Raw genomic sequence first — 15,072 nt, 5'->3', positions numbered from 1 at the left:
GTTACTCCCCATTCCCCCCAATGTGGTCAAACCCTCTGGTTTTGTAGGGATGGCAGGGCAGAACTTCCCAGACTGCTGGCGAGCCCCTAGCAGCACCCAAAGCAGGATCCCAGGGAGCAATCCTTTAAGTGTTCTGTCTCTGAGTGTCTGTCATATGCAAAGCACAGCATCAACCCTGCCTTCACTGACATGCCTGATGGGCAGCATTCTTACAAGACCACACAGTTTATGCTTGGTATTACCCTTACATCCTCATTATTCAGGGGCCAATTGGGTAAGGAGAAAGTGAAATCACTCATTAAAAGACCTATTAGGCAGAAGGAGGCAGGCAAACAGAGACCAAGTTTTTGCAATGAAATTTTAAACTTGGCAACAACTCTGGTAGAAAATCCTTTGAAATCATGGAGCACCTGAAACGCACCTTCTAGAAATGATTCATGGTCCTCAGGCCGCTGAAGAAATGCCTTTAGATTCTTCAAGATCTTTTGTTGTCGTAGGAAATAAAGAATCTTCTTGGCATAGTATTTCCAGGTCAGAGCTTTCCTGTTTATAAAGAAGTAGGACTGAATCATTTTTAAAGACTCATTTAAAGACATTTTTTATTAACCTCATCATAACAAATGGGAAGTTTAGGCTCCATTTAACTTTAAACACACCAAGTAGAGGTGCTGTTTGCTACAAGAATACACAGAACAGTCTTGGAAAAATCACCCTACAAGTCAATCAATAGCACCTTGTATTTAGATAACTATTGCAATTAACAAAATCTCCCCTTGTGCACCACCTCACACTTGCTTCTCAGAGCTCCAGGGTTGGGTAGGGCAGCGATAGCATTAGCCATAGTTGTGTTCCTCACATCTGCAAGGTAACACATATTCAATCAGTCAGGCAAGGAGGTGCAAAATATAAATCCTCCAGCTTTCAGACTCCTCTGTATGACATCTTTGTTGAAAAAAGGGGAAGAGAAACAGGAACTGAACATGTTAAAGGCAATGGAGGGGCGGCCCCAAAAGACTGGTACGAGGCTGTGTCAGGGCCTTTGCTGATATCTCTTTATGGATAACGGATGCTATCTGCTGGCATGTGGGCCTCACCTTAGACAAACACTCTGCCTTAAATACTCACTAAATGCATATGGATTGAAATCTGCAGATCACAAAAGGCACAGCAAACTTTGTAAAGAACTTTCAAATATTTTGGCACTGCCTTGGGCCCATGCTCACTCACTCAAACCACTGCTACCTCCTGCTACTGTTTCCCCAGAGCCAGAGACCCCAAGGAAACAAATAAATGAGCTCAGTGTCCTTCTGTGACATGGGATCTGGGGCTCTTCCCTCAGCCCCTGTGACTAGAAACAGCAGGCAGAAAACAATTTCTTCTCATAACCATTCTGTATTCCTTAGGTCCAAGACACATAAATTGATTTTTGTTTTCAGGTCTGTACAATATTGTCTGTGATAGCACTTTTTCCTTTGAAGAGAAAGCAGGATAGAAACAGCAATATGACCTCTGTTTTCAGCTAAGGTCTAAAATAAAAACATCTCCACAATCACCCACATTATATCTCATTATTGGATATTTCAATGTGTGCTCTTGTTTTAGCATGTTAAGACGAAGGGACTTCAGGTTCCATTTCATGCCTGCTTTTTCTCTCCCTCTTGCAAACCCTAACCCTCCGCTGTTCTGTGTTCATTCATTCCATAATGACTGTCCTCTCAGGCTATCTTCAGGGTCCATCCTCTCATTCTCATTCAGGTATTGTTAGAATTGGCCAGGAGACCATCTGGTTTCATTTCCTTTTAACTGAAAATTGTGGTTCTGTGAACTTAAAAAACTTTCTGGATAAGCTATCTGGCGATTCCTTTGCAATTCCAGAACATGATTCTGAGCACAATCCACAGGCTTCACCTGACTGTTCAAGGGGCCCATGACCCAAATGTGGTTGGTTAAGAATTTTACTATAAAGGGAAATCCTAAATATTTTTCTCCTTCATCAGTAAAATCCCAGAATCTCTAGAGCAGAAAATCTTTTAGTAAATACACTGAAGCAGGTGATCCACTCGTCCTTTTTTTTCTTTTTCTTTTTTTTTTTAAAGCAATCAGGGTTAAGTAACTTGCTCAAGGTTACACTGCCAGGTGTTTCTGGGTGGGTGCTAAGTGTCTGAGCCCGGATTCGATCCCCAGGTCATTTCAACATTGGAGCCAGTGCTCTTACTCACTGTGCTACCTGGCCGCCACTCATCCTTTTAAACATCCTGAAAGTGATGGAAAACAATTTTATATAATTTATATTTTTATAATGGAAAACAGTTTACAAAACTGTATGAGAAACAGTGATGAAAGCCCTTTCTCCTCTCCCTCAGTCAAGTGGCTACATAAAACAGGCAGGCTGCCCCTCAGCAAATATGGCACCTGTAATTTACTGAACCAAAGTAAAAACGTGACCACTGTTTCCCTACGAAAATTCCCCAAAGTAGTAGGGAAGACTAACTAAATCAAATCAGAGAACATAACTCTGCCAAAGGCCAGGTAAGAATGAGTTAAAATTTTTAATAATTTATAATACAATTTCTTGAGTGTTAGGATGGTTTGTAGGGTTATGCTGAGAAGCATAAAAAGGAGACCTGGAATTTTATTCTGGATCTAACATCAGGGGCCAAGGGACAAGTCACTTTACCTCCTGACCTTCCATTTTCTTACTTGTAAATGAGGACAATTAAAACTGTACCAATGATACTTTAGAGATTTGTTGTGAGGAAGGTACTTTGTAAATTTTGAAGAAATGAGAGTTATTACAATTACATTAAGCTCCACTAGCACATTTAATGTATGATTCAAGTCTTACAAACATTTCATAAACATAAATTGAGGTATGCTTGAATTTACTGGGATCAATCTTTCAGACATAAAACTAAATCAGGTACTTGTCCAGGGATATCAAATGGCAATTTGCCTATAAAGCTGGCCACAAGAGCTATCCACACCAGAGGACCAGGTGTTATCTCCCTTCCAGCATGCACAGAGAGTGAAGGGAATTCTGTCGTGACTTGTACAGTGTATACAATGTTAGTCTTTCTGCTGTGGCCAAATAAAAATCCATATATTATCAAAGGACAGGTTGGCTCTCTTCCTTCAAGAGGAGTAAAAAGTTTCCAGGAATGTGTCCCTACTCTCCAGGTAAACAGGGGAACTGAATGAAGTGTTCCTTAAACAAAATGGAAGAATAGCTTCACAAAGGCTTGAATGGACAATGCAGGGCCAAGGAACAGAAAACAATGACAACAACATAATAACATAAAAGAAAACAAGACTAACAGACACCAGGACTCTGATCAGTGGAACCACCAATCTTGGCTCCAGAATACTGAGGGTGCCAGACCTTTTGCATAATGAAGTGGATGTTGTCAGAGGTGGCCAATGTATTGGTTTTGCTTAAGTTTGTTTTGTTGTACAAGAGGCCAAATTGACTGGGAGGTGGGAAGGTGGGAGAGGCAAAGAGTTTTGGAGAAGTAATGATTTTTAAAAACCAGTAAAATATTTTTAAAGGGCTTCAAGGTAAGAACAAAAAGAAAAAGGAATTAGAGACAGAAGGCAATCCCTATATGATAATGAAGAGGAAAGTGAAGAAGGATCATGAGATACCAGGAGCTAAGCAGCTGATCTGAGGTTCTTTACATGGAGGGGTGCCCTGGGCCCTTGGAGGAAGCAGCTACTTATGGATGGAGGAAGGAGGCCCACAGGTGCCATCAGGAGAGATCCCTCAGGAAGAGGTGAGTGGTGGTAGATGGTGACTGTCTGGTGAGGGGTACCCAAAGCCAGCACTAACATTCTTACAGCATAGAGTCAGGATGAGACTGAGAACCTCCTGATGCCTGTCCCACCTGAAAACCACTGCCCAAGACCATTAATCACGGTAGAGGGAGATGATAATGGGGCAATGGGAAAAAGGCAGAACTACTCAACTCTCATTCTGTGTCCACTTTCCTTGCCACAAAGAACAATCCTGGGATTTGAAGATCCAGAGACAAAACTCGAGATAACTGAATGAGCTAGAAAGGGAATGTCTAATTGGTACTGATAGCTCAGGCAAAGTAGGTCCCAGGCCAGGGTGCAAGGGGCTGTGATGGTGGAACCATTGTCAGTGATCTCTGCAAGAGTGTGGCAAATTGGGGCAGCTAGGTGGTGCAGTGAATAGAGCACAGGACCTGGAGTCAGGAGGACCTGGGTTCAGATCCGCCCTCACACACTTAACACACACAAAAAACTAACTTTGTGACCTTGGGCAAGTCACTTAACTCCAATTGCCCTCCAAAAAAAAAAAAGAATGTGGCAAATAGGAGAGGGGCAGGAGAAATGGAGAAGAAGAAATGCCACAATTTCCACAAAAGTTATACCAGGGAACTCTAGACCAGTGAGCTTGACTTTGATTCCTGACCAAATTCTAGGTGACCAGAAGGGTGACCTGTCAATATCCTTCAAAGGAAGGTGTGATCATTAAACACAGTGATGCACCACTTCACCAACACCATGTGATGCCAGAAAGACTGTTTCCTTACTAGAAGGTTATTATACTGACAGAGGAATGTTGAAGACAAGGTTTTCCTTGACCTCAGCAAACTTCCCAGATTGACCCTGAGGGCATGATGGAGCAATGTGGGCTTGATGTATGGGGAGGACAATCTAAATGACCACACCCAAGAGTGGGCATTAACAGCTGTCTGGTAATAGGGATGAAGGTCTCCAGTGGGGGGCACCTGTGCTTGGCCCTGTGAGGTCTGGCATTTTGGTCAATTCCTTAGAGGAAGTCACAGATGGCACACCTCAAATTGGCAGCAGCAGAAAGCTGGGAAGGAGAAGTGATACACGAGATGGCTACCAAAAAGTCTCAACTAGATAGAAAGACAGGCAGAACATAACAAAACTACATTTAATAAAGAGATATAAAATTTATACTTAGCTTCCAAAATACAAAATGGGGGTGGTGGTGTGGGTAAATGAACAAAAAACGGACTTCAGTGAGCTACGATATCAATAAATCCCCAAGTCCAGAACTTTGGTTTCTGACAAAATTCTGAAATGGGAGGTGATAGCTCTATCTAACTCTGTGTGGTTGTACCAGGAGTATTGTGTTTATTTTTGGGAAACACATTGTAATAAAGACCTGCTGGCAAGTATCCAGAGGGTAGCCAGGGGGTTGATAGGACTGGGTTATACTCTGCACAGAACTGGGATGTTTAACTTGGAAAAGAAAAGAGTTGGGGAGGTGCTGCATTATAAAGTTTAGAACCAATATGGGTACTAAGGACTGGTGAGAAGCCAGCAAATCCTTGCAGCCCCCTGGAGGGCAGGGGTTGTAGCTGGTGGGGACGCATATGGTGAAATGGGGTCAGCACAAGCAGGAAGCACAACATGGAGGAGTAACTCACAGCTGCCCAAAAAGCTCCAGAGGCTCCCAGTGCGTGCTAGGATAACACCCCGGAGGAGCTTGAAGCTAGAGCTCTCCACTGTCCCCACCGCCCTTTCCAGGCCTGTTTCTCATCCTTCCCTCTCTCACACTCTGTGGTCTGGCCTCCGGGCTATCTCCTGAGTTGCCGCCCTGCCCTGAGCAGGGCTGCCCAGGCTGCTCCTCTTCACCTCTCAGGGTCCTGAGCTTGCCAGGCGCCCTGTGGGGGCCACCTCTGGGGATGCCCTTCCTGACCCTGACAGCAGCCGTCGGGGCCCTAACCCTTCTGAAACTCCCTCTAATGGCCTGCTCTGGGGTGGTCTCCATCGTGAGGGCCAGAGATCATCTCATTTTGTCTCTGCATTCAGTGTCCTGGGCGAGGCCTTGTCCCAGCATGGACTTGATGGACGTCCGCTGAGCTGACCTGGATTTGAAGGGCTGCTGCAGGGGAGTGAGGACGCTTATTCTGTGCAACCAGATGGCTGGGATGAAGCCAAAGGAAGGCAGGTCAGGGTCACTGTAAACAAAGCGTCCTGACTACCAGAGGTCCCCAGAAGGAGAGGGAGATGCCTCTGCTATGCTCTACCCCTCCCTGCGAATATTCAAGTGAACACTGAATGGCCATTTGTTTGGGATGGGTCACATGTAGACTGGATTAAATGGACTCTCAGGTCATTTCCAACTCTGATTTGACTCTTTTTTTTAAAGCGTAATTGGGATTAAGTGACTTGTCCAGAGTCACACAGTCAGTAAGTGTCTGAGGCCAGATTTGAATTCAGATCTTCCTGACTCCAGAGCTGGTGCTCTATCCACTATGCCACCTAGCTCCCCCCAGCCCCCTTTTAAAATAAAAAGAGCCATCCCACTGTCTTACCTTCCTTCCATATTAAGGATGGACATCAGTTCATCCTCAAAAAAGTGTCCTGGGCAGCCAAGGTCCTCAATGTCACTGAAGCCATTACAAGGGACCTAGGAAAGGGAACAGATGCAGACAAGCAGGGCTGAACCACAACCTGATTTTGGCACTAACACACAAACGGATGCTTCTTTTGGTTGAAAACAAAGCTGTCTCGTTGTTACTAACGTGGGTGAGGCTGCCGTGGTGGGAAGAACAGCCACGAGGCCTGTGATGATGTAGGAGTCAATCATGGCCTCAAAGAGGCTTGAATGTCATCCTCTAGCCATTCTAGGGTGCTGCTGGCAGGCCTCTCACAAGGCTGGACCAATTCATAGCACCTGGGACTGTGGCAGGCTGCTCTCTGCAGGAATTCTTTTTGAAGATAGCAAAAAAAAAAAAAAGTCAATCTGAAAAAAAACCCAAACAAACCAAAAACGCTGAGAATGTGAGGCTGGACCAGGAGCTTTAGCCAAATTAAGCACTAGGCCCAGTCCACTCTCAAGAGACATCCTTGCTGCTGTTAATTCACTCACTGTAGACACAATAGCACTTAAGCTAAGGGGTCTGGGGAAATGGGGAATGGTGAGTTATAAAAACAAGCCACTGTCCACCCAGGGCATAGCCATCTGACTACAGAGAGGGAAACTACAGATAAAATGGTCAATGAAATTTAATTCAGCACATTTATTAATGGCAATGATGTGCAAGGCCCTGTGCTAGGTACTGCTACAATACTAGGAATAAAATGAGATTTTAAAAGTATAAATCTTTTTTTAATATTAGGGGAATTTCCAGGCAAAATGATTTTGTGTGCAAACTACATACTCTAATGTTACAGTGCATAAAGTAATATAAACTACATTATAGAAACAACATTGTATAGTCCCTGATTTAACTCAGTGAGATGTTTGCTATCCATAAAACAACTCCCCTAATTTTATTTTTTCTTCCTATCCTTTACAAGAATCTTGAAATCATAAAAGATTTGTAATTTCTGAGGCATTCCCAGTGTGGGATCTTACTGTACCCACACAGATATCAGTGCAACCCATTGATAACTTGGCAAATCCTTAAGAAATTTCCAAGGGGTAGCTAGGTGGAGCAGTGAATAGAGCACCGGCCCTGGGGTCAGGAGGACCTGAGTTCAAATCTGGCCTCAGATGCTTGACACACTTACTGGCCGTGTGACTTTGGGCAAGTCACTTAACCCTAACTGCCCTCCAAAAAGAAAAAAAAAGAAATTTCCAATACAAAGAATATAAAGGGATTTGACCAACACCATATAGCTCATAGCAGAGGCAGAATTCAAAACCAAGTTTTCCTGTCCTTAAGACCAGTCAGTCCAATATCCATTATGGTATATGTCTTCATTAAGAATCCTGACACCATCCCCAATTTACTAATTCTGTTCACTAATAGAAGTCAAAGTCAGAAATTTTGGGTGTCCATAAAATTACAATACTCAAATTAAGCAGAGAATCACCACTTTTGTAATCTAAAACCCTCAAATGAATCTGTCTTTGAAAAATGTTTTTAAATGAACAGGGGACAAATTTATAGAGAAAAGATTTTAGGGAAAGGGGAAGGGGTAGGATTTAGTGAAAATTCAGGAAAAGAAAAAACAAAAGTTATTGATTACTTTTTAACAAAGAGAAATATGAATACATTCAACTATACATACATGAATGCACATACGTGTATATATGACATATATGCATATATATATTCCATCCACCTACATACACCCAGACACATATAATTTTTATAGTAGGCTAAGTTATTTGGTGAAGGATTCTTTGCCCAGGGTAACCTGGGGAACAAAGAAAACTCCCCAAAGGCAGTGTATTCTGAGAGGGCAGTACGGTCCCTGCTCTCTGCTGCCTGCTCAGACCACACAGGGCCCAGGGAATGGGGAGCTTGCCCGAAAAGAAGTGCAGGGAAAGAGATGGGAGAGCCATCTTTGAAAGTTTTCAAAGGGCTGCCATGTGGAAAAGGGCCTGGACCCGTTCTGCTTGGCCCTAGAGGATTCTTTATCCAGAAGTACCACATCTAATAATAATTTCTCTTTTCCTTGAAGTATTCAGTAATCAGAGGAGGAAACACTGCTACCTTACTATGAGATATTTATTGTCCTTTTATCAATTTGAAACAGAGTTAATGGTTTTCACTGTCATCTAATGGTGTCTACTCTTTTTTTCCCCTGTATAAAGGAGAATAAAGACATATCTTACTTTACTTAAAAAAAAAAAAAAAAGGTCAAGGATACCAAGGGGAAGTCGAAGGCAAATTTAGACTTGATGAATTAGTTCTAATCAAGGAACCTGTCCCAAAGCACCCGAATGGGGTGTCCTGGAAGGCAGCGGAGGCCCCTCCCAGCAGAGACTGGACAAGCACACGCAGGATTTCCCGCTGGGGCCCAGAATGGAGACAACCTGGATGGCATGAGGAGTGACAGAGGGCAGTGGCAGCCTCCCCCCTCCTCCCGAGGCAGGCAGGCCCTCCCCAGACTCTGAGGGCTGTATCACAAGGTCCTTACGTGCTCTGAGAAGAAGCGCTTGGAGAAGGAGGCGACCATCCTGCGGGCTTCCAAGCCTGCACTCTGCCGGGCTTTGTACTCCTCCAACCAGTTCACGCCCTCAGTGTGACTGTAGTACTTCAGCAGGGAGGGCCACCTACAAAAGAAAAAGCACTCAGCAGCTGCCTCGGTTCCCAGGCATGTGCAGCTGGTGGGCTGGGGCAGAGATATCACATGATAAAGCAGTCATTTATAGGACAAGCCCCCTGACTCCTCCTGCCAATCAGATCTACAAGGCCCTGATGATTCCGAGAACAAGAACTGGACTGGTCTTTATTCAATCAATCATTCAATATTTTTGAATATATACAATACAGTCAGGCACTGTGCTAATCCATGGGGATACAAAAAGGCAAAAAACCAGTCCCTGCCCTCAAGGAACTTACAATCTAACAGGGGAGACAACAAACACGTACAAACAAACTATATACAGGACAAATAGGAAATAATTAACAGAGGGAAGGCACTAGAATTAAGAGGGGTCTGGGAAATTCTCTTGTAGAAGGTGAGATTTTGGTTGATACTTAAAGGAAGTCAATGAGGTCAGAGCTAAGGAGAGAGAGTGTTCCAGGCATGGGAAACAGCCAGAAAAAATGCCCAGAGCTGAGAGATGGAGAATCTTGTTTGAGGAACAGCTAGGAGGTCCGTGCTGCTGGATTAAAGAGTACATGCCAGGCAGGAAGACGTAAGAAGACTGGAAAGGTGGGAGGGGGCAGCTGATGAAGGGCTTTGAATGCCAAACAGAGCATTTCATATCTGATGCTAGAGGCCACAGGAAGACACTGGAGTTTACTGAGGGGGGCGGTGACATGATCAGACTTGCCCTTTAGGAAAATCGCTTTGGTGGCTGAAGGGATACCTGAGGCAGGCAGACTGACCAGCAGGCTAGGGCCACAGCCCAGGTGTGAGGTGATCAAGGCCTGTACCTGGGCGGAGGCAGTATCAGAGGAGAAAAGGGGGTATATTTGAAAGATGGTACAAAGGTGAAATCAGCAGGCCTTGGCAACAGTTTGGACATGGGGATGGGGTGAGAGTGAAGAAGGCAGGATGACCCCTGTTGTGAGCCAGAGGGATGGGGGGGGGGGACAGTGCTGCCCTCAACAGTAACAGGGAAGGCAGGAGAGGGGGAGGATGGTTTTTTGCGGGGGATGGGGGATTCCATTTTGGACATGTTGAGTTCAAGAACATCTGAAAGGCAGCTGGAGATGCAAGACTGGAGGTCAGCAGAGAGGCTGGGGCAAGACAGGCAGATTCAAGAATCATCAGCATAGAAATGGTAATTCAATCCATGGGAGCTGATGGGATCACTGAGTGAAATGGTATAAAGGGAGAAGAGAGGGGAGGGGAGGGGAAGGGAGAGGAGGAGAGGAGAAGAGGGTCTAGGAGAGAACTTTGGTCAGACAGTGTAGTCTGGAGGAGGAGCAAAGGAGACTGAGAAGGCGAAGTCAGTTGGTAGGAGAACCAGCAGAGGGAGGTGACCCAAAAACCTAGAGAAGACAATCTTAAGGAGGTGAGAGTGATCCACTGGGCCTTAGGCTGTGGAGAAGTCAAGGAGAAAGTGATTGAGAAAAGGCCACTGGAGGATCAAGTAAGAGCTTTTTCAGGACTGGGGAGATATGGGCATGTTTTTTTTTTTTTTTTTGCTTTTTGGAGGAGGGAGGGCAGGGCAATTGGGGTTAAGTGACTTGCCCAAGGTCACATGGCTAGTTTTGTGTTAAGTGTCTGAGGCCGAATTTGAACTCAGGTCCTCCTGACTCCAGGGCCGGTGCTCTATTCACTGCACCACCTAGCTGCCCTCATGGGCATGTCTGAAGGCAGTAGAGAATGAGCCACTGGATAGGGAGAGATTGATAATACAAGGTCCTACATTATTAGATTACACAGTGGCTTTAGCAAACACAAACTGAACTAGTCCCTGGCCTAGTGAGGCTTCCAATCTAAGGGAAGAGAGACAAGATATGTATATTTTGGAAACTGAAAACCTACAGATGGGAGGTAAGACCTAGGGGTGGTCAGAAATGAGAAGATGAGCTCCTTCTGCAGGGAGAGGAGCAATGAGAAGTTGGGGACAGGCAGGGTCAGAGCACAGGAAAGAAGTGCTTGATTAAATTCAGGAAACAGTCATTAAGCACCTTCTACAATGAAGTGTCTTGAGGCACTAAGAATTCTTTATGGCAGTTCCTACCCTGGAGGAGCTTGAATTCTACCAGGGCAAGAGTTCTTAACCAGGATCAGGTGAACTTTAACAAGTGTAGCAACATAACTGGCTTCTTTGTAGGGATTTTATTCTTTGCATTTAAGAATATGAGTCTGAGAAATGGTCCATATGCTTCACCAAACTGCCAAAAGGGTCCATGACCCCATCGAGGTGAAGAAGCCTCAGCCTAGGGAGACCGTAAATGTATCCACCCTGTGGGGAGAGTGGGCTGGGGACAAAGGAGAGATCCAGGACAAACCAGGAAAGAGAATACTTTAATGGACTGGACATCAACTGAGCTGGGGCTCAGGAAGAAGATTCCTAAAGGCAGGTATAAAGAAGGGCTTATTTCAGGCACATGCCTCTTCTGCATGAATGTATGGAGATGGGAGATCGCATATTGTATTTGGGGAAAAGCTAAGCCAGAACATAGAGTATCTCAACAAAATAAAAGGGAACTTATCCTGGAAAGCGTAGCTGAAACCAGACTATGGAGGGCTTTAAATACCAGGCTAAGGTGTTTGTATTTTAGGGAATGTTTTTGACTAGGGCAGGTGACATGGTCAGAATGAGGCCTTGTGAATATTAGTTTGGCAGCTATTATTCTCTATGTGAAGGATAGACTGAAGCAGGATGGATAGGAGGAAAGGAAACCAGTTGGGAGTATGTCACAATGGTCCAGATGAGAGATGCTGGTGGTATAAATTAGGATGGCAGCAGTATGAGTGGAGAAAAGGGGACAGAGGTACCATACAGGTAGAATCATAAAGATTCTGGTGCTTGGTGGAGAAGGGTCCAAAGGTTGGTGGTTGGTGGTTTGGTGAAGAAGGAAGGGTCCAGGGGTGTCTGGGTGGCGCAGTGAATGGAGCACCAGCCCTGGAGTCAGGAGGACCTGAGTTCAAATCCAGCCTCAGACACTTAACACAAAAACTAGCTGCGTGACCTTGGGCAAGTCACTTAACCCCAGCTGCCCTCCAAAAAGGAAGGGTCCAAAGGTTCTGAGGCTCAGCAACTGAGAAAGTGGTTGTACTAAGCAACAGAGATTGTTTGTATTTGGGGACAGGGGAGGATTAGAGGGAGATCATTAGTTTAGTTTTGGGCATATTGAATTTGAGGTGCTGGCAGGGCATTCTGGTGGAAATGCCTAGTAGGCACTTGGAGATGTGGAACTAGGAACCATGAAATGCAGGAAAAGAAACATTTTTTTATTTACTAGGTCTCCTAGGTTCTTGAAGGCTACTTAGGAAATCAATCTAGCACTTAACAAACTTTGGGAAAACTCAAATAGGTTCTGTCCAAATAGAAAGTCCTAGCGCCAGACAATGGTTGCTGTTATCTCAAGACCAGCTTAGGTAAATAACAAGACTCTTTCCCGGTAGATTGACCACTATGGCATTGGTTCTTTAGACATGGCAACCCATGAAATGAAGAAACAGAAATGGTGTACCACTGTGTAATGATGATGGTGGAAAAGGCAGCCTATGATGAAAAGGAACTCAGGGCTTAGATCATCAGTTAAGTCAGCTCTTAGTCTTCTCCACATGTCATCTCTGCCCAATGACCAATGAGTGGATACGCTACTAGAAGAACGGAACCACAGCTCCATCCTGACATTCTCCATGTCAATGACACTTGGGAAAAGCAAGAAGCTCATCTATGAATCCTAATGTTGGAGGTGAGGAGGGAAGGCCCATGGACAAAAGTGAGGCTAGCAGGGAAGACCAGCAATGCTGGGGCTTCTCCGAGGATCATGGCGGGGCAGGACTGGAAGGGAATATTGGAGAGATGAGCAAAGGGAGAGGGAGGGACCAGCTGGTGTTCCCACAGCTGCCGGGCGGTGGAAGAGCCAGGACTGGAGCCCGGATCTCCTGATTCAGGTCAATGTTCTCTCCACTACACCAGCCACAGCACTTCCAGTCCCCTCCCTCCCCATATCTTGCCCATCAGGGACATGCCTGGAAAAGATGCCAAGGACTAGTACAAACTAACCACAATCCCTGCCCACTCATATTGTACAGGTAAAAGAACACATGACGGGTGGCCTTGAATAGGAAAAAGCAGGTCTCTGGTTTTCCACTCCACTCAGATACTGACTCCTCTCGCTCTTAAATGTTCCAACAGCATTCTGTGACTGTCTCCTTCGCTATTACCCCTCTCAGCATCTGGTGTGTGCATGTGCCTGGCAGACTAGGAGCTCCTGGAGGGTGGGAGCTGTCATTTTTGTCCCTGACTCCCCATCACTTGGCACATCCCTTTATACAAAGTAACTTTTGAATAAATGTTCCTTCAATGTAAATGGTTTAGAGCTGGAAGGGACCTTCAAGATCACCCCATTCAGTTACCTCATTGGACACAAGTGGAAACTTAGGCTGGAAAAGGCTAAGTTCTCTGGAGGAGGGAAACTGAATAAGGCATGAGCTGAGGGAGTCACCCCACCCTTCGCCTAAAGGGCTTCTTGCCTTTCCTAGGGAAGGGGGCAGGTCTGGAGCAGACAAGTAAGGGAGAGGGAGAGGGCGAGGGCTGAGGAGCATGTGAGGCCAGTACACAGGGAGAGGAATGGAGGGGTCTCCTTGGAACTGGGCCAAGATGGGGGTGGGGAGCACTGAAGAGCAGCCACAGGATCATAGGCTTGGAGCCAGCAGGAAGCTGTGAGGTCTTCTGGGACAATCCCCTCATGTTACAAATGAGGACAGTGAAATTCAGGGATCACACAGCAAAGCCAGGATCTGAAACCAGGTCTGACTCCAAATTCAGCGCTAGCTTGCTCTAGCCTCCCCTTTCAGGGAAAGGGGCCGAGGAGCGGGACTGGGATTGGGGTTTGAGAGAATACAGGATCACAGACTCAGCTCTGGAAAGAACCTGAAAAGTCCCTTAGGTCAACTTCCTTATGTTACAGGCAAAGGAAGTGACTCACACAGCCAGGAACAAGCCAAGCTGGGATTCGAATCCAGGTCCTCGGATGCCAAACCTTGTACTTTTCCACCGTACAGGAAAGACAGCCAGGCGGCAATAGTGGAGCAAGTGCTAGACTTGGCAGTCAGGAAGACCTGGTTCCCAACCCTATCTCTGCCATTAACTTCTGGCTGGGTGATGCAGCCCATCTCTAAGCCTCTCCCAGCCTCAGCTTCCTCATTTGTTAAATGGCAGTAGTAAGAAACAGCTTAAAACCTCACTAAAGGGCTGTAGTGAGGACCACATGAGATACCATACATAAAGCACTATCTAATTCCCAGCTGATTAGGATAATCAAGTTAGATAACATACAGGTAACATGAGGCAGCCAGGATGGCTCTTCGGGCCTAGGCCTGGAGTCTGTAAGATCTGAGTTCCAATCAGCTTCAGACACGTCCTAGCTGTGTGACTCACTTAACTTCTGTTTGCCTCAGTTTTCTCATCTGTCAAATGAGTTAGAGAAATGGCAAACCACTCCAGGATCTCTGCCAAGAAAACCCCAAATGGGGTCACGAAGGAATCAGGCACGACTGAACAAGAACAGCCGAGAGATAATACAGTTATAATATAGATATGGGTAACATGTGGGTAATGTGGAGATAATGTAGGTAAAACACATGCTAGCTATTATGACCCAGTGAAATGACAAGTTAAAGTGCTTTTCACAAAACAGCTTAAAGTGGGTGACTCTGGGCAAGTTACATAACCTCTGTCTGCCTCAGTTCCCTCATCTGTAAAGTCACAGCTAAAGTTCATATGACCCTTACAACATCAAGACTAGCTAACATTTACATAGTGCCTACTGTGTTCCAGGCACTGGGCTGAGAGCCTGACAATTATTATCCCCATTTTACAGATGGAGAAACTGAGGCAGAGGCTAAGTGCCTTGCCCTTAGGGTTCCTTCTGAGGCTTCATTCGAACTCAGGTCTTCCTGACTCCTGGAAGAAAGCAGTAATAATAATGAGGATGCGGATGTCCACTGCCCAGAGTGGTTGCGAAGATTAAA

At 45.4% G+C, this 15,072-nt stretch overlaps 1 protein-coding gene across 2 annotated transcripts in view; it reads right to left on the bottom strand.

The window, feature by feature from the left end:
- The window catches only part of FBXO21 (F-box protein 21), a 42,443-nt gene that overhangs the window by 25,676 nt on the left and 1,695 nt on the right, over nucleotides 1-15,072 (bottom strand). For both annotated transcript variants that reach the window (XM_069081740.1, XM_069081739.1), the window contains exons 2-4: nucleotides 8,878-9,013; nucleotides 6,318-6,412; nucleotides 422-543 (exon numbers count right to left, since the gene is read on the bottom strand). In XM_069081740.1, the coding sequence (XP_068937841.1) occupies nucleotides 422-543; nucleotides 6,318-6,412; nucleotides 8,878-9,013 (353 nt within the window). The remainder of the gene's footprint in view (nucleotides 1-421; nucleotides 544-6,317; nucleotides 6,413-8,877; nucleotides 9,014-15,072) is intronic.

The sequence above is a fragment of the Petaurus breviceps genome, unplaced genomic scaffold (genome assembly GCF_028583685.1).
Source record: "Petaurus breviceps papuanus isolate PSGF00001 unplaced genomic scaffold, PetGlider_PUasm1.0 99, whole genome shotgun sequence".
In the NCBI taxonomy this organism is placed as follows: domain Eukaryota; kingdom Metazoa; phylum Chordata; class Mammalia; order Diprotodontia; family Petauridae; genus Petaurus; species Petaurus breviceps.
The sequence above is the reverse complement of the archived record's forward strand: the minus strand, read 5'-3'. Positions and strand labels throughout refer to the sequence as shown.